Source organism: Eurosta solidaginis, chromosome 4 (assembly GCF_040869045.1).
Source record: "Eurosta solidaginis isolate ZX-2024a chromosome 4, ASM4086904v1, whole genome shotgun sequence".
Taxonomy (NCBI): Eukaryota; Metazoa; Arthropoda; class Insecta; order Diptera; family Tephritidae; genus Eurosta; species Eurosta solidaginis.
In genome coordinates, this window is record NC_090322.1 from 178,232,752 (window position 1) to 178,245,439 (window position 12,688).

General features: G+C 31.1%; 1 protein-coding gene across 22 annotated transcripts in view; it reads left to right on the forward strand.

The window, feature by feature from the left end:
* cac (cacophony) overlaps positions 1 to 12,688 on the forward strand; it is a 503,311-nt gene that overhangs the window by 360,954 nt on the left and 129,669 nt on the right. For all 22 annotated transcript variants that reach the window (XM_067783991.1, XM_067783979.1, XM_067783982.1 and 19 more), the window contains one exon: positions 1,775 to 1,858. In XM_067783991.1, the coding sequence (XP_067640092.1) occupies positions 1,775 to 1,858 (84 nt within the window). The remainder of the gene's footprint in view (positions 1 to 1,774; positions 1,859 to 12,688) is intronic.

Here is a 12,688-nt window from a genome sequence, read left to right on the forward strand (position 1 = left end):
CGATTTTGCTAATTCTTATTTAGAACACATATGGTAATAGAAGTAATGTTCCTGCCAAATTTCATCATGATATCTTCAAAGACTGCGAAATTACAGCTTGCAAAACTTTTAAATTACTTTATTTTAAAGTGAGGGGTGCCACACCCATTGTCCAAAATTTTACTAGTTTTCTATTCTGCGTCATAAGGTCAACCCACCTACCAAGTTTCATCGCTGTATCCGCCTTTGGTAATGAATTATCGCACTTTTCCGGCTTTTCGAAATTTTCGATATCGAAAAAGTGGGCGTGGTTATAGTCCGATTTTTTTCATTTTAAACAGCAGATCTAAGATGAGTGCCCAGGAACTTACATTCCAAATTTCATCAAGATACCTCGAAATTTACTCAAGTTATCGTGTTTACGGACGGACGGACGGACATGGCTAAATGAATTTCTTTTTTCGCCTAGAATAGAAGTCTATATCTATCTCGATTAGTTATGCCGTTACAAGGTACCGTTATGCGAACAAAATTAATATAATCTGTGAGCCCTGCTCAGCAGTTTGGTTTCAAAAAAGTTTCATTTGTCTTAAATAACATTTCAATTGATTTGTAGAAAGTTCCATTTCATTTGAAAAAAGTTTATATTGATTTGGAAAAAGTTTCAATTTATTTGAAAAAAGTTTCATTTGATTTAAAATGAGTTTCATGTTATTTGAAAAATATTTTATTTGATTTGAAAAAAGTTGCATTTGATTTTAAAAAGTTTATCAATTTAAAACTTAGCCAGGTCTTTACATTACAGAGTCGTAGGGAGATGATAGGTATGTTAAAACTTATTAAATATCCCATTTCTGCTTGGTGAAATTTTATTTAATGTTCCCTTTAAACTATTTAGACATTTCCAACGGCTTCATATAAGCACATGTAGATCGAATTTTGAAATGCGCGAAGCTCTTATACTCTTAACCTCTTATCGCCAGCTCCAGTAATTTTGGGCGGGTGGCTTGGAATCACGTCATTTCCAACCTCCCACTCATCTGAGCCCTACTTAAATATTAAATATACATCAGCTGCCTGAAATCACGTCCATTCGGACAGCACTAATAATCAATTCCGTTGTTCGGGTGGGTGGCTTGGAATCACGTTCTTTCCAACCTTCCAGAGAACGCAGCCTTAACCAGTGGGCGTATATATACATACATGAGCTGCGCAAATTCATGTCCATTTCGACAGCACTAATAATCACCTTCCATTTGTACTGTAAAGCCGTAGATATATTTAGTCTGATTAATTGTTAAATTTGTAGAACATTAAATAAATAAACTTAAAAAAGTTTCATTTTATTTGAAAAAAGTTTCATTTAATTTGAAAATGTTTCGTTTGATTTGAAAAAATTTGCCTTTCATATTAAAAAGTTTATCAATTTAAATTTAAAAAATTTCATTTTTTATTGAGAAAAATTTCATTTCATTTAAAAAAAGTTTCTTTTCATTAAAAAAGTGTCATTTGATTTGAAAAAGTTGTATTTGATTTGAAATAGGTTTCATCTGATTTCATTTAATTTAAAAAAAAATCATTTTATTTGAAACATTTTTTCAATTGTTTTAAAACAAGTTGCATTTTATTTGATTCGACAAATGTGTGTTTTGACTTGCAAAAAATCTAATATGATTTGAAAAAATTTCAATTCGACTTGAAAAAAGTTTCATTTAGCCTAAAATTGCTACGTGTATATTCTAACTATGCTAAATACCACCACTATACTATTTCAATTCCATTTCACTTGTTGCAGAATTTTTTCAAGGATCCTTGGAATATTTTTGATCTTATCACAGTTGTGGGCAGTATCGTAGATGCTCTATGGATGGAATTCGGGGTAATTATTGCTTATTTATTTATTTGGGCACACATATATACTTATGCTTTAGCACTTTAACACTTTTAAGTTGATATATTAAAAGTTGAGTTTTGATTGCTCAGAAAAAAGATCAATATAAGAAAAAAAATTATAACTGCAGAAAATGAATTACGCTTTCAGAAGCAGATGCTATGATTTAAGTTTTCGATATTGTTATTAAGAAAGTTTGGGATATTAAAATAAGTAATAATATATATTCAAATTAATATGAACACATGTGCCTTATAGCTTAAATTTTTTTACGTCATTATTTACAGTTTAGCATTTACAGTACCTATTTATGTTATGCGGTAAAAAGTCTTTACTTATTAACGAATGATTGTATTACGCTGTTAGGCTGGTTACTGATTACATTCTTGTGATAATAACGATAGTTATTTGTGATATTTGCGCAGTTACTGAATGATTCTTGCATTGGCTTATATATATATGTAATTTGATTCAGCGATGTACATAAATGCATACGAGCATATCGAAAATATATCGACTGTTGAGTGAAATATCAACTTATCTCGGCTATTTCAGAAAACGTTTAAACAACACCTTATTTCAGATATTTTTTTTTCAAAAAAGCTCTATCTTATAATTCGGTTAAAGAACGCCCGATCTTAGATTTTGTTTCAAAAACGCCCTATCTGAGCTCAAACTCAATACATTTTTACATTAGCTGGGGTGTTTTTGCACAAAATCTGGAAATAGGGCGTTTTTCCAACCCTTTCCGAGATATGGCATTTTCGAAACGATAATCCAATCAGCAGTCAATTTGATTAGCTCCAATTTTTATAAGTTCAAACTGGTTTTTTTTTGTTTTTTTTCCTGCGTTGCTTGCAAAAGCTTACAGAGTTTTTAAATAATTTATAGTAAACTTATATATGTAAGTACAAAAAAAATATTAGTGCTCAGAAAATAAAAGCGGATAGGAAGGCAACTAAAGGTCAAGCATAATATTATCTACAAAATATTATATTTAAATATTGAGTTTATTATTTTTTAATCACATTTTATATATAAACAAATGCATTTGATGTTAAATTATGTATTTACATTCGTAATAGTTTTTAAGGTTTTAATATTTCATACATAAGAGCGGGTAATTTTTTTTTTGTTTGCTCAACATATTCGGATTCCAAACATTCTATTAAAGAAGGCACAATAAAGAATAGAACAAAAGTAATTTTCGAGCTCCCACATTTAAAATTTAAAGCTATTTATGTATACACATATTAAATGAAAATTTGATAAGTTAAAGAAGAGTAGCACTCATGCTTAAAATGTTTTTTAAAACAGTCACGTCAGAGAGTGACAAGTTTATTACTAAAGTAACAAAATAAGAAAGCACAATCATGCATCAAAATGAATAAGCAGCGATAAATAGAGTTCGAAACTCAACGACGTCATCAAAAGTTTTATGAGCGGTATGCAGTTCTAAGGAAAAGTAAAATATCAAATTTTCTTTTACAGTACGTAGCTTTAAAGATATTCTTGATGATTCGTTTTGTTTTGTTGATTTTCCGACAGAGTGAATAATTGATGTATATTGGAACGATTTTCCGTCATCACTTGTCAAATTTGGTTTGGAGACAACCCGGTTTCGGAGTTGCGCCCTCAATACATGGCGGAAATCGTTCCAATAAACATCAAATTTCTACTACCATTTTTTAAAGATTTTTCAGAGAAAGTTCACCCGGTAACTCTGGTTTTCCTAAGAAATAATTGATTGTGCGTTGTTTCTTAAAGAAAAGGTCCACTTCGGACTGCGAACAAATAACCAAAGTTAAACATTTATTAAAATCAATTAAAATTCAATATTCCATGTGAATCATCTATGTGAATCACCATACGTTGTCAAACCTCAAAATTTTTTGGCTTCTCCCGCATGCATAAGAAATAAGTCGAAATATTTCTTAAGCGGTTACTGTATAACTGCATATAACCCCATAATTTGAAAGGAGTTGCTGCGTGTGTTGCCAGAAGCTTTTTTAAGGTGCCACCTTATACCAATATGTATTTTGGGGAGCTGATTTGTTATTTTTGGTCAAATTTGCCAATACATCCTCAGAGTCTCGAGATATTTCCAGATAAAAGTCGTAAGTAGAAAAACTGCAAAAATAAAACTTAAAATTGTCCCAATAAACTAAGGGAATTTTTGGTGTGTTTAGATTTTCTGAGTATAGAATTCGAACTCCGATTTTATAAAGAGGAAAATAGCATCCTCCGCCTACCACACCGTAGATCCTGGATTCACGCCCCGGGAAAAGCAACATCAAAAATTTGGAAACAAGGTTTTTCAGTTAGAAAAAAGCGGGGTCGCCCCTCGGCAGCGATTTGACAAACACACCGAGTGTATGCCATGAAAAGCTTCTCAGCAAAAGGGCATATGCCTTGTTGATGCCGTTCGAAGTACATGTAAAACATGTAGGTACCGTTCCGCCAATTAGTAGGAAAAATTAAAAAGGAGCAAGACGCAAATTCGCAGAGAAGCTCGGCCCAAAAACTCTTCGGAGGTTATCGCACTTTGTATTTTTTTTAATGTGAAGCGAACGATATTGGTTTAACTTTCGGCTCCGGCTCAGTGTGGTTCAAAATTAAAATTTAGTGATTTCAATCTTAATTTTTCATCAGGATGAAGCATAGTTTTTTCTTTAAATGAAAAATTATTTTTATCGAGGAGTTGTCAGTTTATCGTTCGAGTCATCGGTATTTTATCAACTGTCATGGAATTGTTATTGAAAAGCTATCGATATGTTATCAAAGTTATCGATCGACGACTTGATATCGGAGTGTTACCAATTGTTAATAGGAGTGCTATCGAATTACTATATGAAAGTTATTAATTTGTTCTCGAAAATCTATCGATTTGTTATGGAAAATTTATCGATTTGTTAGAGAAAAGTTTTACATTGGTTATCAACAATTTTACGATTTGATATCAAAAAGCTGTCGATTTACCGTCGGCGTTTTATCGACTCACCGGTTTGGCTTAAAAATAGAAATATAACTATAGTAAAACATCGAATACACATCTATAATTCTATAAGAAAGCAAACAGAAGTCGATGACTCGTCGGTAACAAGAAGTTAACAAACCGTTAATTCGATAATAAGCCGATACTAAAACAATAGTTCCTCGGTAAGGGTTGTTACCGATAAGAATCCGACAAACCCCTTATCAAAAAAACCTGAAATAATTTATTATATTATATTATTATAAGAAATTAAAGTTAGCTCTGTTGTGTTTTAATTTGAACTCCTGATTTAACCTTACAATGAAAAAATATTAAGTTATTTTTCTAGGACAGATATTACTAATTCTTCAACGGCTAGCTTTTTGTGCACCGAGAAATTATCCGAAGTACCTTCAGTCACACTGGAATAGAATTGAAGCGCTTCCATATATTTATAATTATCACTGAGCAACTGAGCAAAAAGAGCAACGAAAATAGGGAAAAATTGTTAATGATATTTGGCCATAGAAATGCTTTCCTTCTTTTCTAAAAATTAAAACTATTTTTCCTTGACAATCGGAATAATCATGATACAAAAAAAGGTAGTTCCACTTTGACTTATTTGACATAAACTATGTTACATGGTTCAATTATATGGTTGGCTCATCTGTAAAGCAACAAAATATGTCTGTTCAAATTGTCGAAATCTGTGTATTGGTGTTAGTGCGAATTATATGAAATGGAAACATAAAACTTAGCAGTTTTTGTACGTGTAAGAAAATGTTGCCAATGTGTTGGTTTCATTTTGAGTTTTCCATCTCCTTTTGACAATCCCTTCGGCCATGCAATGAAATAAATAAAATCAGCTGATGAGATGAGCCAACCATATAATTGAACCATGCTAGGTTAGTTGTCAGAGATACAATTTGTTAAATGCTGAAAAAGCCTTGCCATTTCAACAAAATTAATTTTGGAAATGTTTATCTTTTTGCGGGGTATTTTAACACAACTATCAATGATATATATTGGTATTCATAGCCAAAAATTTAAAAAATTTCCCTGTATCTGATGAATCGAGTAGATGCAGAAGTTTATTTGGTTCCTCTCGAATAATTCTAACGATGAAATTAAACAGCTCAATTGCTTGAGACCTGGAAGTCTCGATAGGGATCTGTATATAGGAATTCCTACGATCTATTAGTGTCAAAGTCAGGAACTGCTTCGTTTCTGTGTGACTTAACTTTGCTGTAACAAGGTCACCGTTGCTTCGCAAGCGACTCAACGGCTCTCGCCTGTGCTAGAAAAGGGTTAAGATCCAATAGTGGAAAATTAACTATGATGATTGTTTGCTGTGGTGTCAAGTCCGGGATGCAGTGGATGTATGTTCTCGTTGTTGATTTCAATACATGACCGGAACAGCTTTTTAAACGTCCAAAAATATGCCAAAAGATTATCTCGTGTAGAGAGACACTAGGTCTTACGTAGTAACTTTCACTATGTTTCACACAATCTATTTATATTTCAGATTTTTCGGCTTCGTATCAATACAAGTAAAAGGGAAGTAGAATCGCAAAAATATATCACTTTGGGAGTTTTTTTTTCAAAGATTTGGTAGCGCTGTTTCAAAAGGGAATATCAAAATATAGTTTATGTCAATGGGAGCAATGGCGATCAAGAAGAAGAAGTGGAAGAAATTGTAAAGAAAATTTTTAAAATTAAATTGTGTAACTATAGCGGCAGTGAATTTCTATGAAGTTAAATTGTTCAACTTTACAGTCCAATGCTCCTCCTCACTGCGCTAAATCGTATATGTAAATATTATGAGTTATATTCAATCAATTATTCTTGTTTTAAAAAATTTAATTTGAAATTTAAAAAAAAATTAATTAAAATTTTTATACAAAATCAAAAAAAAAAAAATCTTACTGATAAAATTGAAAGTTTCCTCAATTGAAAGAAAGTTTGTTAAGGAAATGTTTCGTTAATTTTTTCTGTGTATACCACAGGTTTATTGCTTTATTGTTTATTTATATTGTAACAAAAAATGTGGGGCTACCCGAACTTTACTCTGAGCTCTAGTACACATCTTTCCATAGAGTTTCACGTCGAATCCGAGGTGGTGCAAGTAGCAATTAAAAAAAAATTAATCCATGCAAATTAACCCGCTCTTATAAATTTACACATACTTATAATGCAATGAATCAGCCCCAAATATATAATAATCATATGTGTATGTTTTTTCAAATTTTCCTTTTTCATAATTTATTTAAATAACACCATACACATAAATATAACAAAAATCAAATACGAAATGGGGTCATCTGCACAAAAAAACAAATTTTGACGCAAAAAAAAAATATATAAACAACCAATAAAAATACAAAACAATGCCTTGCCACAAAAACCAATACACCAACTCCCAATTACAAAAAAAAAAAAACACTAATTTAAACACTTTAACATTTATAACAAAATTAAACGTTTTAAAATATCTCTACACTCATTTTTATAACAAAAAAAAAACGCTTTCAAACCTGCACATAATTTCAATACACAAATTATTATCACGTTTTATAATATACGAAAAACACTTAACAAAATGTCTGTTATAATTTTATCTTATATATATTTATATATATAAAAAAAATTTTTTTTTTTGAACTTACGTTATTTAAACAACTTACTCCTCTGTCTGTGTATACAAATTTCTATATTACTTCACGTAACAAAAATATTCATCATTAAACAATTTCATGATTTTATTTAAACTTTTGTGTAATGTCAATTTTAAAACTTATTGCTGTCGTTTCAAAAATCTTTTTTCATCAACCGTTAAACAAAATATGATACCAAACAAAAAAAAAATCGTTGAAAATTACCAATATTCGCAATCACAACAACATTTCTAAATCAATCAATCAATAAAAAATACCAATTTGAACTATTCTCCTCTACAACAAAATATATACTCATCTACTACAACCAAAATTACTACTAAATTAACAACACCAGCACGATGTAAGTACAAAAACACTTAAAACACCAGATACAATAATCATAATGTTACTTAATTTATTTTTATTGTAAATTTTCTTTCGGTGTGTTTACGTTGTTCTATATGTTTATAGTAAATTAATTTTTAAATCATATTTTGTTGTATTTCAACTATTTATGAAGGCAAATCTATACAAGGTGCTGGGCAAAGCAAATTCAATCCAATTCGCCGCGCAGGAGAATGTCTAGCAAAAATAAAATAAGCATTAATTTCGATTAACTGACATCTTGTTGTACTAATGTGTTGTATGAAAAATATTAAGAAGAAGCAATCAGCTGATGGAATAACACCACCTTGTACTGGAATCGCCTTGATAGTTATCTAAATATTTCGTTTATTAACCTCCCTAAAAAAGCTTATTATATATATATATTGGTTGGCATTTCCTTTACTGTTTTGTCTTTTTTTATATTTATTAAAGTTAGAAATGTAGACCAGTCGTGAAAGTAGTAAGGCTTTACCTAAGCGAAATGCTATGGAAGTAAAACTAACCCCCTGCTAGAAACCATGCTTAATTTAGTTTAGGTAGAAATTGTGATTTTCTTCAATGCCAAAATAATTTAGTTTCAACATTAAACTAAGAGCTAACAGAAATACAATCAATAAGTAAGAAATTTAGTTCGGATGAAACCGAATATTATATACCCAGCGTGCGCTCCCTTATACATATACATATATTATCGATAAAGAGAATGCCACGAAAATCAATAACTGTCATATAACCAATGTTCTTCCAAATATCTCCAAACTTGGTCGCTTTTAGCTCAACTTGAATATTAAAAGTTTTGTGAAGGACCTTTTCTATTTTTTTTTCATGTTTACATATCCATAATTGCAATGTAGTTAAAAAAAATAAAAAAATGCCAAATTCCTTAATGGTATTTAAATTTTTTTGTAATTGCTTCATTAGTATTATAGAGAGATTAACTAAAAACGGGCGGGGCAACGCCCATTTTAAAATATTTTAATTGCTACACGATATCACTATTGAGGTGAAATATCAGTTTAGTTCAATGTAAACCGCAAAAATTTTTTTTTCTCACCATTAGACTTCGAAGTTTTTTGTTAGGTTGACGCGGTCGTTAACCAACTACTTTGAATCTCACAAGGTCTACATGCAATAACAAAACATTCTCCATGCCTGGTTTCAATATATCTTCTATGGCTTTTGATTTAAGGCTTGCAAAACGTTTAAATTTTCTTCTTCTTAATGTGGGCGGTGCCATGTCCATTTTCCAAAATTTTACTAAATTTATATTTCTATAAAGTTTCATTAATCGGTCTTTGATAATGAATTTTCGCATTTTTTCTACTTTCTTAAAATTTCGATATCGAAAATTGGGCGCGAACAAACACACAAATGTCATGGCAATTGTACTACCGATACCGAAGCAGTGATTGTATAATATTACCATCATATCATATCATATCATCATCCATGTATGTATAGTATAATCAATGTATGTCGAGAAGTTATAGCTGAGCTTTTTATGATGTGTAACTTTAACATTATTGCTTCGGATACCTTCGGAAAACCATTTTGCGTTCATCCTCTTATGGTGCGAATGCTCACCAACGGATGTAGGTAGTACGTGACAGTTGATACGACCCATCTCATGAGAATTCAAAACAAATGAACTCACTCACGTTCCAACGGAACGTAGAAATCAAACAAATTTCAATTTGTCTCGTAACAACTATAATTGGATAATTGTAGCGCGTTCGAAAAAATGGAAAAATGCAAAGATAGACAAAGTAATAAAACTTAATGTGTGGGTTGACTTTATGACGAAATAAACTTCGTGAAATTTTGTAAAATGTGCGTGGCATCGCCTACATTTAGAAGAAGACAATTTTGAACTCAATAATAATAAATAATAATTTTAAGCCATAAATCCGACCAAAATCGATTTGGCGGTTAAGCGCTAATTAAATCGTATGCCGTTGAAGATATCATGCTGGAATTTGCCATGTTTAAAATTTAACTTAAATTATCTAAAATATTTTTGTATAAGGAGTCGAATAATGCTGGTGTGTTTGTCCTAATTTTGAGCGCACAGCTATGTTGCGCTAGTTGACAATGATCTTATTGTTGACCGGCGAGAGAGTTAAGTAAGCCATTTACCAACTATTTGCCTTCTATAACCCGTCATTTCCCAGCGAGTTCTAATATTAAGCCAAAATATTGCCATTTTCACTTCGTAACCGAAGGATGGCGGAACATATATTTTTACGGCAGGCATGGAGGTATCGGAATTTTTATCTCGCCGCTATCTAACAATGAGGTGTAATATTTCCTTAGTAACTTTCTTTATGCTACTACTATTGTTTGGTCCTATGCGAAATTGGTTTTGTCTTTATGAGTTCGGCACATTCCAGCTGCAAGTCTTAAAATTATGGACTTGCTACGTTTACAGTTGCCTCCTTCGCGTCATCATCATCACCCAACCCTGAAATGAACCCTGCAAAATGATATAGTTTTGGAGAACTGTACCTATAAAAGCTGGTATCGAACTCTAAGGATCCCTCAGAATTGAATTTAATATTTTTGTAAGATTTGAAATGCTTTCTTAATTTTGTGTTCTACCTGTTGCGTTTGGTTATTTCAAAATTATTCCATCCACAGCATTTTTTTCGTAATTATATGCATTAACACAATCCATTCGCTATAAATTCAAACAGTATTTAAACTATTTTATACATTTCAATTCTATAGTAACTATATACATAGAATATAAATATCTGTTAATTTTGTAATTTGTTTTAATGAATACTCTATGGAATGCTCTCTTAATAAAATTACTACTTACTTAAAATTCTTTAAGACTTACTTAACTACTACTAACTTATTCTATATTTGCGTTTTTCTTAAAACTAAAGTTGATAACTGTCTAAACTGGTCCTGTAAGTAGTAAGAAACAAGCAAAAGACTGACATTAAACAGAAATCCTAAACAATTTATTCGATTAATTTTGATTTATGCTCATTTTTTTCGAGTGTTTCAAAATTGAGATCAGCGAATATAAACTGCGAATTAATTTAATTAAGTTCGGAATTATTATTTAAGTTAATAAAAATTATTAAGAAGACTGTGGGTAAATTTGATTACCCGACTTAATTGAATAATATATTGGCTAACGCATTGACTAATCAAAATTAAGTTAACTAAACTAATTATCTAATAAGTTGTATTTTCACTGCAAAATGAAAATGTTTGAAATAATCCAAAGTTTAATTTATTAATCCACTTAATTGAATAATATATTCCTTAACTCATTGAATAATTGATCAATCAAAATTTATTTAACTGAACTAATACAAATTTAAATTTTATCACTCGATATAATTGAATAATATATTGCGTAACTCATCGATCAATTGATTAATCAAAATATAGTTAACTGAATCAAATATGTGATTAGTTGCATATTTACTGCAATATACAAATTTTTTATATAACCCAAATTTTAATTTGATTAATTGAATAATATACTAATCAAAATTTAGTTAACTAAACTAGTTATTTGATTAAATGCATATTAACTGAAATAATCCAAATTAAAAATAATTGCTAAGTGATATGCTACCTGGACCTCACTAATCTCATCATTCAAACACTTGAATAATAGAATTATTGGTGATCAGCGTAGTGCATTTTTAAGCTGTTGGAGGTGATTTGAGGTATTATGTATTATTGTGTCGGTGGCCGTTGGCTTTCTATATATGCCGTAGTTAAATTTTTTGGCAACTTTATCAATATTTATCTTCAGGTATAGGTAGTTGATTCCTCCGTCTTTTTCGGTTTCCATTGTGAATTTTATATTCCCGTGCTACTTGTTGAGGTACTCCAGTACAAGCTCTTCGTTATAAGTAGTTAAAATGCATATTATGTCATCCACGTATCTAGCATAAAATGACACGCCTAATTTAGACTTCAGCTCCTGTATGTACTTTTCTTCCAGATTTTGCATGAACACTTCCATAAGAATGGCTGATGTGGGGCTTACCATTCCAAGACCGTTTGTTTGTCTATATATTTTATTGTTGAATTGAAAATAGTTTTGACGTAAAGTGGTTCTTAGCGTATCTGTGATTTGAATAGTTTTCACTTAGTTTTTTGTATTATGAACTATCGTTGAGCTAACTATGTCCAAAGTCTCCGATAGTGGTATTGATGGGTATAAATCTTTTATGTCAAAGATACCAAATTTCTGTTCTTTGTCAGCTCTATGGTCTCACTTTTCGCTATTAGTACTGTTGTGTTCGCTATTGCATATTCGTTCTTTAGCTCCAGATTATCTTTCATTATCGTTTTTAAATATTTGGACAGTTTGTAACATGGCGCCCTTTTAAAATTAATGATGGGCTCATTTGAGTTTCCGGCTTGTGGATTTTTGGTAGCGCAATCAGTGGAGGAGCCGAAGGTTTCATTTGGACCACTCTATGTGCCATGTTAGAACCTACTATATTTGTTCCATTTTTTTATAGCAACTTTGATTTCTTCCTGGTATTCATCCGTATAATTCTCTCTTATTCTCAGAAATTTCATTTCCTCTATGAGTTCTTCGGTTTTGGTTATACATTCCACTTTTTCGATTAGCACACAGTGGTGTTTCATTTGGAGAGCAGATAAGTGTTCCCTCCATAATCTAAACAAGCACTCCGAGTGTACTTCTACCATGAAAAACTTTTCAGTGAAAACTCATGTCCCTTGCAGATGCCGTTCAGAGTCGGCATAAATCATGTAGGTCTCGTCCGGCCAATTTGTAGGAAAAATTAAAAAGGAGTA